Raw genomic sequence first — 15506 nt, forward strand, 5'->3', positions numbered from 1 at the left:
ATTCTGAATATTTGAGTTCCAGATAGTTGGCTATTGATAAAGAAAACTCTAAAGCACTTAAACAGCAAATGAAAGGGAAAGGAATGGCTAAAAATGTCTATGCGATGTACTAAATTCTTTTAAATTCTTTTAAAGATATCAACAGAGTAGTGGATAAAACTACTTGAGCTGACTCAAACTTTTAGAAAAACTTGAGCAATTTCCTCACAAGAGGAATGTACAGAAAGATAATTTCTATTTAATATGTCTTTCCATATATTTTTTCTCCTCAGATAAGAAATTATGAAAATAGTAGGGGACTTGTACTAACATGTTTTTGCAATACATTAGCATAGAAGCACCAAATAACTGTGTTAGTTGAATTCAGATGCAAGTTCTGCAAGAAAAAAAAAGTCTGCTGAGTAATAGTCTGTCAGATATGTTAACTGAGAGTGACAACACAATGTGATCTGCAGAAAGAAACAATAAAGACATTCTACTTACAAAGCAATCCATCCCATGTCTTTATAGAATGGTTTTCTGAAATCATGACAAAACATTGATGAATGGGTATGTGCATTATTACAGCAGTCAATCAAAAGGTAATGAGATACATGAAACTCTTGGTTATATTGTAATCCTATCAATTATGAATATATTCTAAAAATAGAAATCCTAAGAACAAAGACAAGACAAGGAGACAAGGTAAGATGAGCTCAGAGTCGCACAGCTGCATTGTTTTCATGCATTAAGGAATGAAGTATTTATTTACTAGGGCCAAAGTTCAAGGGCTCTACATCTCCTCAGCCAATTTCTTTGTAGTTTCTTTTTCTGTATTCTCCTTACCTTTTCTTTCTAATCTCTGTGTAAAGGTTTCATGGATTTTTCCTTTATTTTCCTGATGTATTTTGTATTATACAGAAAGGTGAGCTATGCCACATGATCCACATGATATTAATGGCCTGCAGCAACCCAGCCATTTTGTAGATGAATGCCTTAGTAACGTGAGCCTATAGAGACTTTATGGTTGACTTTAAAATTGTGATACTCATTATTTTCTAATTCTGCTGATCACTGGATTCCCATATTAAGCAGATCTAAAGCATACATATGTATAGAATGCTAAAGATGTTTTTTTTTCTCTGCTAGACTTGCATCTAAAGACTCAAATATAATACAGATCTAAATAACTAGGTGTGAGAACTCAGATTTGATCAGCAGCTGAACAATCACTGGTCTGAAGAGAGAGGCATGTTTGAAACACACCAGGCAAAAGATTTTTCAAGTTCCCTGAGTTAGTACTCCTTATAGTTACTCAGTTGAATAACCTTTCTGTTGGCACTCTGTAGTTCAGGTACTTCTATCTAAAACAGAAAAAAATTGCAAAAAAAGAAATCAAGTTAAATGTATTTCTTTTTGGAGAAATCATTTTTAGGTGGTTTCAAAATCAGATTATAAAAATCAGGACCTCAGCCTTACTCACAGGGATTTGAAATGGGATATACCAGCTTTATACACTAGCTTATCAGTTTGACTGCAGCTTTTAGTGATCAGTTTTGCTATCTGATAGCATCCTTTGGTAACCCCTGTGAAATGACTAATCCTGTCAGTGTAGTTTACAAAAGAAGGAATTTTCTTCCACCTAGTATTTGCTTGCATGAGTAAAGGCAGTATGGAATTTTGGAATCACCAGCCCCTACACTGCTGCTAAATAACTTCTACAACTGTAGTGAAAATGACACTTTCATTCTGTGCTGGCTGTTGAATGATTACTGGGTTATACTGGTCCGTATGTTTGTCATCCTCAGTCTTCATATTCATGGGAGTTCTGTTTTAAAAGCAACCATGTAACACTGGGATTCTGAAATTCCATTATTTGGGTATTTTTTGTGATGAAGCATGATTAAGTGTGCACTGCAGATTCACGGGATAAAGGTGGAAATACCATCTAGTCAATCAAGAACAGCAAGGCAGAAGACAACGAAGTTTGCTCCTCTTGACCACAGAGGTTATGTTTGTAGTACAAGCTAATCAGTATAACATAAACAAGTGGACATAAACACATACCATATTTACCCAGCAAAAAGAGTCTTCTGCTTAATATTAAATTATGGTCAGACACACTGCTTAATATTAGATTACACTCAGACAATGATTTATATCGTTGGTTTTAGTGTTTGTCATCTGTGATTAGCAAATTCTCAAGAGATTCACAGCTAAAGTCATCATAACACTCAGGAGATGTACTTTATTACCACTCTTACAGGTAAGATCCACTAATGAATTCATGTAATAGTTTGGATTAAGCAGATCACGGATGAATTTGGACCAGATCATACAGGAAATGTATTGAAAAATCAGGAATAGGTATCTTCCTTTTCTGGCCTTATTCTAAGTGCAAAAATACATAGTGCTATCTGTGAGAGTGTCCTCTTAAGATGCAAGACAATGACATTAAGACTCAGTCCCTGTTATACACAGACAAAACAGCCAAAGGATGAGGAAGAAATTGTAAAACAGAACTATGATGATAATATATTTTTTTGTTTTTTGAGACATCTCTTTTTTTACTGCTTAGGGAGGCAATAAATATGGGTAAGTATCAAATTTAGCTCAAGTTCAAACAGACATAGTAGTAGTTTATTATTATCTGCAATCCCTAGTAGACTTGTAAGAAAACAGACTTTGAAAGACAAATCTTCCTTGGTTCATTGCCACTGATTTCTGTGCATCTGAAGATAAAGAATAAATATACTGCTAAGCTTGCTCTCTCTCTCTCTTTCCTTCTAGTTAATAAATTCTGTGCTTTCATTTCTGCAGACTCTTAGCCAGTATCATTATTTAGGTGGAAAGATATTTGATGCTGCGAGTGTATCTACCCTTGAAAACATTCAGGGCCAGATGGGTGAGCATTGACAGGTAACACTGAGGAATTACTCACCTGGATTGTCCCTCTGATATCAGTGAAACTTCAGACTAATGCTTACCAAGGTAAATAAGGGCCACATGTTAAGCAACCTTGCAGTCTAAAAGAGTAAAGATTACTTGCCTGAGCAAATATGAAGATGTCCATGCCCGGATTGCAAATACAGTAATAAATGTGTTTAAATAGCACTAACTAATTTACTAATACATGTCTGGTCCTACATAAAAAACGATGACAGGTACCCAGTGTTCAGCGCAACACATTTTTATTTATATTGTTGTTTAGCTCTGTGACTTAAAACCATCCAGGGTTTTCTGCCAAGCAACCCCATGAAACAAGGCCAGGACAACGGACCAAAAACCTACCAAATTCGGGGAGAACAATCCCCTGCTCATAGCACAGAAACTTCAGCAGCTCGGCACCTCCTCTCGCGTTTCTTTTCCAAAATGGAGCCACCGATGCTCACGCCCGCCTCCCGCCGCCGCGGGGAGCGGACAGGGGCAGCTCACCGGTGGGGCCGGCCGCCGCCGCCTCCCCTCGCGCCGCCGCCGTTCCCCTGCCGGCAGCCCCGGGGCGCGGGGCCGCGGCCCCCGGCCCCCCGCTCCGCCCCGGCGCGGCGCGGCGCGGCGCGGCCGGAGCCCGCGCCGCCTCCCCCGCCGAAGGGGCCGCGCGGGCCGGGGCCGGCTCTCGCCGCAGCCCCGCCGCGGCCAACAAAGGGGGCTCGCGGGGCCGGGGGAGGAGCCGCGCGGGCAGGGAGGCGGCTCGGCTCGGCTCGCGCAGAAAGTTGTGGGTCCGCCAGCGCCGGGGAGCCGCCGCCGCCTGGGGCTGGGGCCAGGGCGCGGGGAGGAGCCGGCGGGCGGGCCGGGCCGGGGCGAGGCGGGCGCGCTCCCACCCCCGGGCCGCGGCTCGCGAGGGGTGAGTGGCCGCGGCGGCGGGGCTGCCGGCGGCATCTTCCCGCGGAGAGGGGCTGCCCGGGGCCGCCAAGTTTGTTCCCTCGCTCCGCGGGCAGCGCGTCGGGGCGGGGGGGGAAGGAGAGGAGCGTAAAACGCGCGGCGCGGCGCAGCGCACCTGCGGGCGGGGGGGCGGGGCGGCCCGCGGGGCCGGGTGCGCGGAGGCGGCGGGCCCGGCGGGGCGGGGCGGAGCGGAGCGGGCTGCTCCCTGTGCCCGGCGCTCCGGGAGGAAGTTGGTGCCGGCGCTCCCAGTCCGCCCGACGGGTCAAAATCCCGGGGGGAGGGGCCGGGGGCCGTTGCCGCGGGAGCGCGCGGCGAGCCGTTGGCGCCCGCTGGGCCGGCCGTGAGGTGCGTCCGCGCGGCGCGGCCGGGGCCGGGGCCGGGGCCGGGGCCGGGGCCGGGGCCGGGTCCCGCGCGGGCTTTGTGCGGCTGAGGCGTGGAACGCCTCTTGCAGCTCGTGCTGGGCAAAGTTCTGCTTTTATTATTTTTTTTTTTTTTCCTGCTCTTTTTGCCGCCGCCCTCGGACAACGTTTCGGGCCGCTCGGGGCGCCGGAGGGGGGCGGCGGTGTCAGGCGGGGCGGGGCGGGGCGGGCGGCGCCCGGGGGCAGCTGCCCCGCCGCAAGCCAGCGCGGGCCGCCGGAGCTGCCTCCCGTAGCCGAGCCCGCGGCGCTCTTCGGCCGGCCCGGGCGGCCGCGGGGTGCTGGGAGCGGCGCGGCGCGGCCGGCGTCGCCGTCCCTGGCGCAGCGTGCGGCGTTACCGAGCTTCTGGGCTTGTCGCCGCAGGTGCCGATGCGGAGCCCCGCTCGCCCCTGCAGCGCCGGCCCGTAAGCGCCCGGGGCGCGCCGGAGCGGCGTGGCCGAGGGGCGCCGGTATGGCCCGCGTGCCGGAGCGGGAGGAAGGACCCGGCGGGGCGCACAGTGAGTTCAGCGACATCATCAAGTCCCGATCAGGTAAGCGGCGGAGAGAGCGAGCGGTTCGCTGCCCTCTGCTGCGCACGTAGCTTCGGACACGGCGTGGTGTTTCTACACAGCGCGTTTTTGCCACTTTTTTTTCCCTCGGCACTTAGTGCAGTGAGTGACTGAGGCTGTTGATGAAGCCATTGTACAAATAATAGTATTTGTATGTATCTTTATTTCTTTTTTTCCCGCTCAGTATTAGTCGAGTGTATTTGTTTAGGATCCACTGCCTGCGTTATAATTACCTCAGCTTTTGTAAATAAGCATGTGCTTAAAGTGCACTTACGCAACCCAGTGTTGGCGGCTTCTTTTGTGTTTACTCTCAAACTTTTAAAATGGCAACTGTGACTGTAATACTGCACTTAAAGTGTCTTAGTAGTACTTTTGCAGTAAATTCATCTCTTTCCTAATGTAAAACAGTTGTCTAAAGCTACCAGCTCAAGCATTTCCTTTGCCAAAACATTAATGTAACAGTCTTTAAGTTACTGAGAAAATACATTTTCTGTTGAGTGTTTGAGGTTTTTCTGGGGTGTACAAGTATTTCAGAGAAGTTGGTTCTGACCGATGTGGAAGGTTAGGGAGCTATTCTTATTTTAGAAATGGGAAAGCTGATGTTAGGTGGAAGTCTGTTTAAGCCCTGATAGAAATTTGTGTTGCATCCAGAGGCTGAATGCTCACTTACACTTTAGCCTAGAGGACTGTCTTTTTCTCTCTTAAATTCAAGATGCCCTCGTTGTCACAAGAAGACTTTTCTTTAATAGCTGAAACCTAACAGCTTATGTCTTTTCACCTCCAGCTTACCCTTCCCTTCCCTCCCTCCCCCCCATCCCCAAATATTGCATACGGTGGTAGAACTGTTGCTCTTCAGTTGGTGGTGATTTTTATATGCCGGATTAAGTCGAGTGTGAGTTTGGGTCTGGACTTGTTGATTTTTTGAATCGTTTGTTCCTTGAAATATTTTTCTTTATAATGAATGAAATCTTTTATATGTGCTTTTAAATCTTGATTTCTGTAGTGGTTCTTCCTCCCCTCCCCATTACTTTGAAACCTCTGGACCTGACTTTATTTGATTCTAAGCAGATAGTCAGAAATGCCAAGAGCTTGATTTGTGGGATAGCTTGCAGTCAGTTGTATGTGCATGTATACACAAGTGCTACACTTTCATAGGCTGTGTGAGGAAACATGGCTGTGTTTGAGGCTTTCCTTGGATGAACAGATTCTGCAGTTGCTTTTGTTGTTTTAGTTAGGGCAGAAAACTGTAAATCTTATATTACAGTCATTTTAACTTTCCTTTTCTCTGTTAATGAGGAAAAATTATGTATGTTTTAGAATTTGAAGACTAAAAGACTTGTGCATTAAATGAAGAATAGTGCATGAGGGTTGATTTAAACTGGAGAAGTGTTTTCTAAATAATAATCCAGCTTAGATTTGGATCTGGTGTGTATTTTTTTTTAAAAAAAGATAATTGTTGTACTACATAGCTCATACTGAACCATTCCCTACAAATGAATCTGTGGGAGCGATTCCCTAATGAAAGGGCTGAAGTTTACCAGTGCACACATGGAAGCAAATTAAAGTTGCCAGGACTGGAAGAAAAAAACCCGGTAAGCTATGCTTCTCTTTTCATGAACATTTGAAAAAGAGAATGTTTATGTTGATGTAGAAGAATGATCATTTTGATGCTTGGCGAGAATGCTGAGTTGTTGATTGCTAGGAAGATTTCTCCTGCATAAGATGCTCTTCAGTGTAAGTGATTGGTGTACAGTAGAAGTGTTATCTTAGAACTTTTTGATACTGGTGGTAGTTAGGAGTCTGTTTTGTTTTTGAGAGCAAAACCAGCTGAGTTTTATAATTTCTACTTTCTTTTGTAATAGAAAATGAATTATTTTTGTTTCTTGCTACTCTGCAAGTTCATCACCAGTGGTATGAGGCATCTCTAACACTTGAATTCAAGAGCTTGTGAATAAATGTTTGATGTTTTCACCCTTAACAAATAAAAGCAAAACTGGACCACTAGTGGTCTTAAGTGATTTAATATGACATAACTTAAGTGATTTAATATGACATAACTTAAGTGATTTAATATGACATAACATTTTTAAGTTCGTATTATTCCTGTGCATTTTTTTAATAAGAGCACTGGAATTAATTGGTTCTATGCCTGTAAATAAAGGAAGGCAATTTGTAGTGTACTGTGTAAAGATCATTTCCCCTCTCTCAATGCTCTCTTAGGCAATCTTTTTTAGTATGTTTTCTTAATCTTTTCAGAACAGATCACCAAGCTGTCAGGATATAATGATTATTTAAAACTATTCATTATCTAAGAGCTGTTGTTAAGATATATGGCTAAATCTTGGGATTAGTATTCTTAATAGAATAATGATTTCTGGAAGCTTTTGATCTAAAATCATGCCTACGAGGATAAGGCACATGAAGTTTTACTGTTCCTTAAGACTTCCTTAAGCCATAGGTGCTTACCTATGACTGTTCTTATAAGCAGACCTATCTGTGAACTGTTTTCTCTTTTCTATTTCTTTTTTTCCCTCTCCCTTTTATTAACTTGTAATTGGAAAACTAGTAACATACCATGTAAGGGATATTGGAGAATTGCAGCAATTTATTTATTTTTTTTTGTAGAGTAATGTAAATAATCATACGCCCCCCAACCTACTGATGATGTCACTTCTGCAAAGAAAAAGATCTGTGTCACAGGAGAACAGCTATAGCTGTTGTAGGCTATGAACACTTGATTATCCAAAGTAAAACAATGTGGTTATTCAGTAATCCTTTTTGTAAAGTATGGTATTTTAAAAATAAAGAGGAGTGGAGTTCTTTCCTTTGTCCAATTAACATTTGTTACTTTGTTTGTGATGTAGCTCTACTTTGCATAGATAACTTACCTCTACATGCAGAATGACATTAACAAGTTGTCTTTAAAGATATATCTTCTGCCCTTAGAATATGATGGTGACCAGAGCTGGCTTTAATGTAGTTGTTTGCTATGGTAATGATAAAGGAGGCTACTTTACCTTTACAGAAGAGCTAAGTTTATTTTTTGCCTCTCTCTTGCTGGACCAGTAATGGCTTTTGATGGTTCTGTTTGTCTGCTGTTTAGGTAGTAGGGTATTTGCTGATGGATGGTTGAAGTGAGTTTATAAATAAAACATTTAGCATGTATGTAGTGTGTGTTATACTGGTGTGTCTATATATCTTCTTGGTATGAAAAACAGTTTCTTCTTTCTGCTTCCCCATGGATGAATTTGTGTGTGTGTGTGTATGTGAGATCAGATATAAAAACTTTGATTTGTATTTGTGAAAGGCATCTTGTGCAAATAGGTGATCTTTTTTTTTTTTCTTTGCAATAGCTTTTAGGAAGGAATGCTGTGGGATGACTGCATTATGGTGGTGAAAACAGTGCTGTCATCACTGTGCTTGAAGAACAGATGAATCTTTGCTATGATTAATTATAGAAAAAAAGAAAACTCACTTGAAATCTGTCATGATAGTTTGGAATGATAATATGTAATTAAAGAGTAAGACATGACAGGAAAAACATTTCTGGAAGATTACTGTATGCCTCTGGTGCATTTTTAGATGTGAGTTCTTGTCTAAATTGAGGGGGACTTATTCTCCTGGTCTACCTTTGATTTTTAATTACATTAAATATGTTTGGCTGAGAGACTGTTCTAAGAAGTTGTAACTTACTTTGGGAATTCTTGGGCAAGACTTATTTGAGAAATGCTGTTGTTGTCTCTCTCTCTGAAGCAATGTTTAACTGGTCAACAGCTACCTTGCTTTGGGATCTCCCTGCCCTGAGGCATATGTTGTATTTGCAGCCAGTTCCTTCAGTAATGTGTCTTTGCTGTCAAAGATCTTTTGCCCAAATACACTATTTCTCATTTGTCGTTGTGACTCCATCAGTGTGAAATAGACAGAAATAGTTACAGTTGCAGGCAGGCCCTTAGGATCCATCAAACAGGCACAGAATTGGCATAGCCACTTCTGCACCATGTGAACCTTTCAGGGGTATTTATGCAGAGTATGAGTGGACAAGGTGTTAAAGACAAGTGTCTATTTGTTACTCCTTATTCCTAGCCCTTAAAATGACTGTTTTCAAAAACAAACCTTTTGGATTGCTTTAGCCTGGCTCCTTTCAGTCAGTTCACCTCCTTCTCTTGGGTTGTCTTCTGACGACAGATTGGATGCTGGGATGAAGACAGTTCTACGGTATTACCCGGCATTTATAAAATGGCAACTTCATAAGTACCAAGCTGATTTCTTCTAGTTCCTTGATTGGTAGGTGAAGAAATAACATATGCTGTTCCATGTGTTTAAAGCACGACTGTGCCTTAGAATAGAAATCAAGACTCCCTGGGGGAAGAAAAACCCCCAAACCATAAAAGTCAACCCATTGATTTGAGTGTGCTCTGCCAGGAAATGGAGGAAAAAAAAAAAGTGGACAAGAGCTTTAAAGGAGCATGTAGTGTTTTAAGAGTTTTGAAGGGCTTCTGGAGAAAAAGATCATGGCGGGGGGGGGGGGGGGGGGAGGGGCAAAGAAGCTGATAGCAGTAGCTGCTGCCATAAGAACACCCTGCCAGTGATGTCCCTCAGGGAAGAAGCATCTAGAAGATGGACAGATCTGAAAAAATGCGGAACTTGAAAGTGTGGCCAAGGTGCCTCAGTGCAGCTCAATTTTTTTGTGTCACTGTCCTCTGCCTGTGGATCTGAATGAAGAAGGAAGAATCTCTCAATGGAACAAAAATATTCCCCTTATGCAAAGAAGTTCTCAAAGTTTAGAGCATCAAGTAGTTTAGCAAAGAATTATCTTGTGTTGTCCTCATATCTATCAGAAAAATGCTCTTAATTATCCTGCCTCTCCTTGAACACTCCTACTAGCAGACTCAACGGGCACGTCTGTGCCATGTGTGTAATTGGGCTGACTCTTACAAACAGGTAAGAGTGGGATAGTATATTTTTTATTAACATCTCTGAATATGAAGGAGTCTGGAGAAAGAGTAGAAAAATAATTTAGTGTAAATGTGGAAGAGCTAAGGGAAGAGCGTGTGAAATAAATTCCAATGGAGCCTACTTCCATTTCAGAATGATATAGCTTCTCTATTGCAGGATAGTTATACAGCTTAGTGTGCCAAAAACTTGCACGATCTGTTTTTTTTTTTTTTTTTTTTTTTGTGATGTACAGTGTGCCTGCTTTGAAGAAAATGCATTAGTAAGAAAGCACAGCTGTTCTCACCACATCTGGGGAGCAGAGATGATCATAGTGCAAAATTAGGGAGATCTACATTTAGTATAGATGACCAAATGACACTGAAAAATGAAAAGTAGGGTTTAAACATTCTGGAGTAGAAGAGAGGGATTTTATTGTCTTTTTATTGTGTTGATGAGAGAGTAAGTTTTAGTGCACAGTACTTTGTCAGGAGTCCGTCTTATTTCTTCTTCCCCTTCCTCATTGTATTTCTAGGATTAAATGGGGAAGCAAGCTGAGCTATAATTTCGGAAAGTGACAGTATGTACTCGGAAAAAGCTGGGAGTTTTAAAGGTAGCATCAAAAATGACAGAGTAAGGTTCTTTCTGTTAAATCCACAGATGACAGTGGGATCATAAAAGAATGATGTGGTTCTGCATCCCTGCAAGCTAGGGTTTTGGGAATGAAGCAAGAAACTACTGACTTGCAAATATACACAGCTGCTAAGTCAGTGAAACATCTGATGTTATGAAGGAATAGTCAGAAACCTTTTTTTCTTTTGATGTAACATTGTTACCTTTTCTGTGAAAGGACATCTGAAAGATCTAATACTGCATTTGGAGAAAGAAAAAAATTATTTTGATTAGTGGAACTGAGTGGAACTTGGCCCTGAGCAGAGCTTAAGTCTTGAAGCAAAATATGGACAATTTTTGGTTATTTTTCATAGTCACTTATCTGTGGTACCAGCAAGTTAGGGCTGATATTGAATAACTGGCTGTAACTTTAGCGGCATGTTTTAGCAACCAGGAGACTGGTTTCATTGTATTTGGTTCCTGTGGAGTGATTATGAGCAAGTTGTGCATTCTCTGTAACAAAATTGCTAGAAGATGGTTAGCTTTAACAGAGTGATTTACAGGCAAGCGCAGTTCTTCTGCATTTCTTGTATAATACCAACAGCAGAGTTGGGAGTGTGTCCAGGTGTATTAAGTATTGTATTTTTCTTCTGGTTACCTGACTGTCTCTGAATGTGAATCCTAGTGATCCAGGTGAAACTCTTTATCTGTAGGGCCTCTCATCAACAGTAACGACAGTGACCTTCCTGTGAGTGTTTCCTTATGCTCAAAACTATGTTCAAGTTCGCATAATCCACACTTCTAGGTATTAAATAACTTGTTTAATGCATCGGGGATTCCTTGAGCATTGTCTGAACATAACAGTAGATTTCTGTTAAAACTGTAAGTGCCTAGCTTCTATGAAAATTAAACATTCTAGTGATCTAGCTGTTTCTCAGAGGTAGGGGTATCCCATTGAGTATGGAAGGAGTGCTGAAGAACTGCTGATTCTCGTAGGCCTCTTCACTTGACAGAAGATAAGGTGATTGTGAGCTTTGACAAAACTCTGACTTCTCTCTCAGAAATACAAGGTACATACTAGTAGCAAAAGCTGTGACTGAATGACACACAGATTGGATATGTATCCTTAACGTTATTCTGCTGTTGAGCATGGAAAATACGCAGCAATACTTCTCATTCAGAAGGTACTGCTAATGAAGGTTCTTTCTGGACTTCAACAACTTTTCCTCTTGCCTTAGAGAAAAAACAAAGAGAACCTACCAACCAAAAACTCTTAGAAAGCATCCTGATGATTTTGTAGAGGAGTTAAACAGAAAAATACGAATGGTCACTGGCTCATTGTATCTGACTGTGGAGAAACATGCACTTAAGCCATGAAACAAAGTGCTTTGAAGAGTCTATGTAATTCATTTCACAAACAACTTGAATTCCTTTGTACAGTTTTTGTTATCTATCATCAGTTATGGTTTTTGCTGTCTTCCCAATTCAGTTTGTAGCAGAGCACCAAAGGTGAAATACGCTCCTAAAATGATTTGTTACAAATTCTTGATCATTCAGGCAGAGAAAGGTGGTGTGATGGATAATTTTTAAAATATTTCGCTTGATTTTTTTTAGTAGATTTAAAAAAAATTGTTATTAAATTACCATACTACTTTGGATGAATGAATACTGTGTGCCTGAGTAACAAATGGGAGGGATTTATTTGAACATTTTATGCGAGCATGTTGGGAATAAGGTGAAGCCTTTTGATATCTGTCTTGTTTTAATGTAATTGTATTTTAGAATATAAGAAGAGATCAAGTAAAGCAATGTTTAAATGCCAACAGACTAAGACCTTTCTGTTCCCTCCTTCTGGGCTTTTATTTCTGTTATGACTTAATAATGAACAACAGCTATCGTCAGCATGTATCACTTCGAGAGAGTTCATTGCTCTCCTTTCGTTTTCTAAATGTATATCTTGTTCTTGAATAAGTCTTCTGGTGGAACATCATGGCAACAGATTTTTTGTGCCTCTTGAGGAAAAAGACCTTTTTTGAAGTTGCAAGTCTGGTATTTTTCTTCTGAATACAGTTTTGCCCTCTTTGGGAAGGTAGTGTGAAATCTTGATTTGAAAGCTTTTCCTCTGTGCTCAGGGATTTGTCTTTCAGAACTGACTGTAGTGCCCATTATAGAGCTTGCTGGTTTGATCACTGAGTGTTTTTTAAGATCACCTAAAGTACTACTTATTAGAAATAGAGTTTATTCAATAGAGTTTATTCAATAGAGTTTATTTGTTTGAGGGTAACTAAAGACTGCAATATGAATGTGAAGTATTCCCTCTGGTCTTTTTGCTCAAAAAATACATTCGCATCAATTATCTAGGATGCTGGATAATAAGCTGGATCAAAGGAATAGTTTTAGTGGAGTGTCAGACTCCAATGCAATGTGTGGGTGCTCACTTCTGAAGATGCAGTTTAGTCCCTGGGACATGTGAGGATGGGCAAAAGTGCTTCAGATTGCTGTGGGTTTCCAGGTGGCTGAGGAGTTAAGATCTTGTTACAGTTTCAGTACTCCTGTGCTTCCTCCTGCTCATTGGTAGCTGGTACCTCAGGAGAGGCTGTGCATCAGGGATTTCCTCTACTTCAGTTTTTTTAGTTTTGGTCTCTGTTGTTCTTATCTTTTTTTTTGTTGTTGTTGTTTTGTTTTTTAAAATAGAGTTGCTTTGTACTGAATTATCTCAATATTTAAACACTAAAGGCCAGATTAAAAAAAAAAAGGCATTCAAAGCATCTGTTGGATTCACTGGGCATTTAAAAACTTACTGAAGCCATGAAACATGCCGTAATTTTCGAAAGATTATGCTGTTACTTTGAAATACAGAGTCAAGTGTTACTCCTGATACTAATGTGTAACTGAGTTTTATACTGACCTACTGTGACTAGCACTTCTAAGACTGAAGGGAGGAAAGAGGAAGGAATAGTTCCAGTTAGGGTTGCTCTCACTGTAACACATGGCTCTTCGTTGGTGGGGGCAGAGGAAGGAAACAAAAGGAGTAATTGGAGTTCATTATTTGCACTCTGAATGTTAATAGAAAGTGATTACAGGAAAATAAGGTTGAAAGGAAAGGAGATTATGGATAGCAGAGAAAACTAATTTTACTGAGGTGCTGTACAGACTTCCTGTAGATTGCCAGGCTCCAGACCCAGTGTCCTGTGCTGCTGCAGATTCATCACCAAATCCCTCTTTCCTTATTCTTCTCCATCTGGAAAAAGTCAGCTCTTTTTTTTTTTTTTTTTTTTTTTTTAAGAACACTAAAAATGCATTTCTGGCAAATATACTCTTGCTCTGTGAGGCAAATCTTCAAATGCCTTCAAATAACGACTGGGAAAACTTTTTTTTCTTAAATTTATAGGCGTGATTGCATCCATTTGCAGCATGTTTCCATATGGATTTTTTTTTCTTTTCTTTCTGGTCCAAAGATGTTTGGGTCAGTTGAGACTTCTACCAGACTGCTGATGTTGGGAAAGAGTAGCTACTGCCCAAACTGTGGTGGTGTTTGTTACTTCTGAGTTCTACAGCAAAATCTCCCATTTGAATGAGACCTCTTCATAGTTGTGTAAAATGCCTTCATGCCTTAAAAAAAAACAAAACAAAAAAAAAAAAACCCAAAACAAAAACAAAACAAAAACCCTTCAAAAACTTGCCGAAAGGATTAATGCACTAAATGTGTCTGTCTTCCACGTTTGTTTGTACGTGTCACAGGATCCTGCCATGAAATCTCAAGACTGACTTCTTGGTGTCTTTCTGTAGACCCTCATCTAGAGGAGTGAGACATGGCCCTGAGATGAATCAAACTTAGGATTTTATTGGTCTAGTACAGCTGTGTAGAAACATTTTCACTTAGTCAGTAAAAAAGAATTTAGGAATCTTAATAAATTCCATGTGAGCTTTTATTTATTTATTGAAGAGGGAAATAGTCTTCATGACCTAATATAGAAACTATTTCTCTTTCCAAATGGTTCTGAGCAAAAATTTCATGACAGTTCTTTGAGGTCTTCCCCACTGGTAAACTTTTGGAGAGGGTTTTATGTCACTATATAGTAATTGATCCTCTCCTCAGCAGACAGCATTAAATATTTAATCATTTGTTTAAAGACATAGTGACTAAATATGCTGGGTGTGTTCATCTCTAAAAGGAAGATACAGAGATAGAATCACTCTTCTTGATTAAAAAAAAAAAAAAAATCCTTCAAACTGAAACCTCCAAATTCCTTTGGTTTAAAGGATCACTTAATTTTGAGTGAAGTGCACAAAAGAGTTGCTGTGTGATAGAGCACTTTGCATGTCAGTGTTCCAGAATTGCAAAGAAAGCAAGTTGTGTTAGTTTAAGCATTTTTGCTACCCTTAAGTAAGGAGATGGACTGGGAAGAAACAACAGTAGAGGATCTCATGAAATGAGTTGCTTCTTGAGGGGTGATCACCCACAGACAGCCTGCGGTCAGAGTTTTTGAGTTGCAATCTTACTTTCAAAGAAATGATGGAGAAGAACAGTGAACTTAATGCCAGAAAGTGAAGTTCTGTGGTCTGGCTGATTGGATTCATTAAGTGAAACAGAATCTTGGTGGTAACGTATGTTTTTTTCACATGTGTGTCGCAAGTAGGCCCTAGAATGGGAGGACTGAATTAAAAGAACATAATCCAGACAAAAGTAAACTCTGTTAGTTATATTCTCCCATCTTGCTCCTACCATACCATTGCCAGTCTATGATCAGTTTTCGAAGCTGGGATATTTATATTTATACTGTTCTGTTTTAGCCTCCATGTTATAAAAATAAAATATGATAGCCTTTTCTCTGCCTGGGTGTTTAAACATGCCTCACTATATACATTTGATATTCTTGGCTCAACTGACAGAATTTCAACTCAAAAGAAGACATGAAAAATATTTTGAAGTGACTGAAGTTAAAATAGGGCATTTTGAGTCTGATGTGATATAGTCTGTTTTATACAATAAAGGTTTTGTAGTATATGCAAATCAAGAGTTGGTAAACTCTATATAAAGTTGATTACAACATAGAATGGTCAACTAAACTAATTTATAGACAGGGTGATTTTGTAATTCTTTATGACACTCAATCTCTTTTTGGCTTGCCTTATTTCT

The 15506-nt window shown here is 40.9% G+C and overlaps 1 protein-coding gene across 1 annotated transcript in view; it reads left to right on the forward strand.

Moving 5' to 3' along the window:
• Positions 1-4140: 4140 nt before the first annotated feature.
• The window catches only part of UTRN (utrophin), a 405882-nt gene continuing 394516 nt past the window's right edge, over positions 4141-15506 (forward strand). The window contains exons 1-2 of the mRNA XM_062572341.1: positions 4141-4203; positions 4638-4804. Coding sequence (XP_062428325.1) covers positions 4726-4804 — 79 coding nt within the window. The 5' untranslated portion in view covers positions 4141-4203; positions 4638-4725. The remainder of the gene's footprint in view (positions 4204-4637; positions 4805-15506) is intronic.

The sequence above is a fragment of the Rhea pennata genome, chromosome 3 (genome assembly GCF_028389875.1).
Source record: "Rhea pennata isolate bPtePen1 chromosome 3, bPtePen1.pri, whole genome shotgun sequence".
NCBI lineage: Eukaryota > Metazoa > Chordata > Aves > Rheiformes > Rheidae > Rhea > Rhea pennata.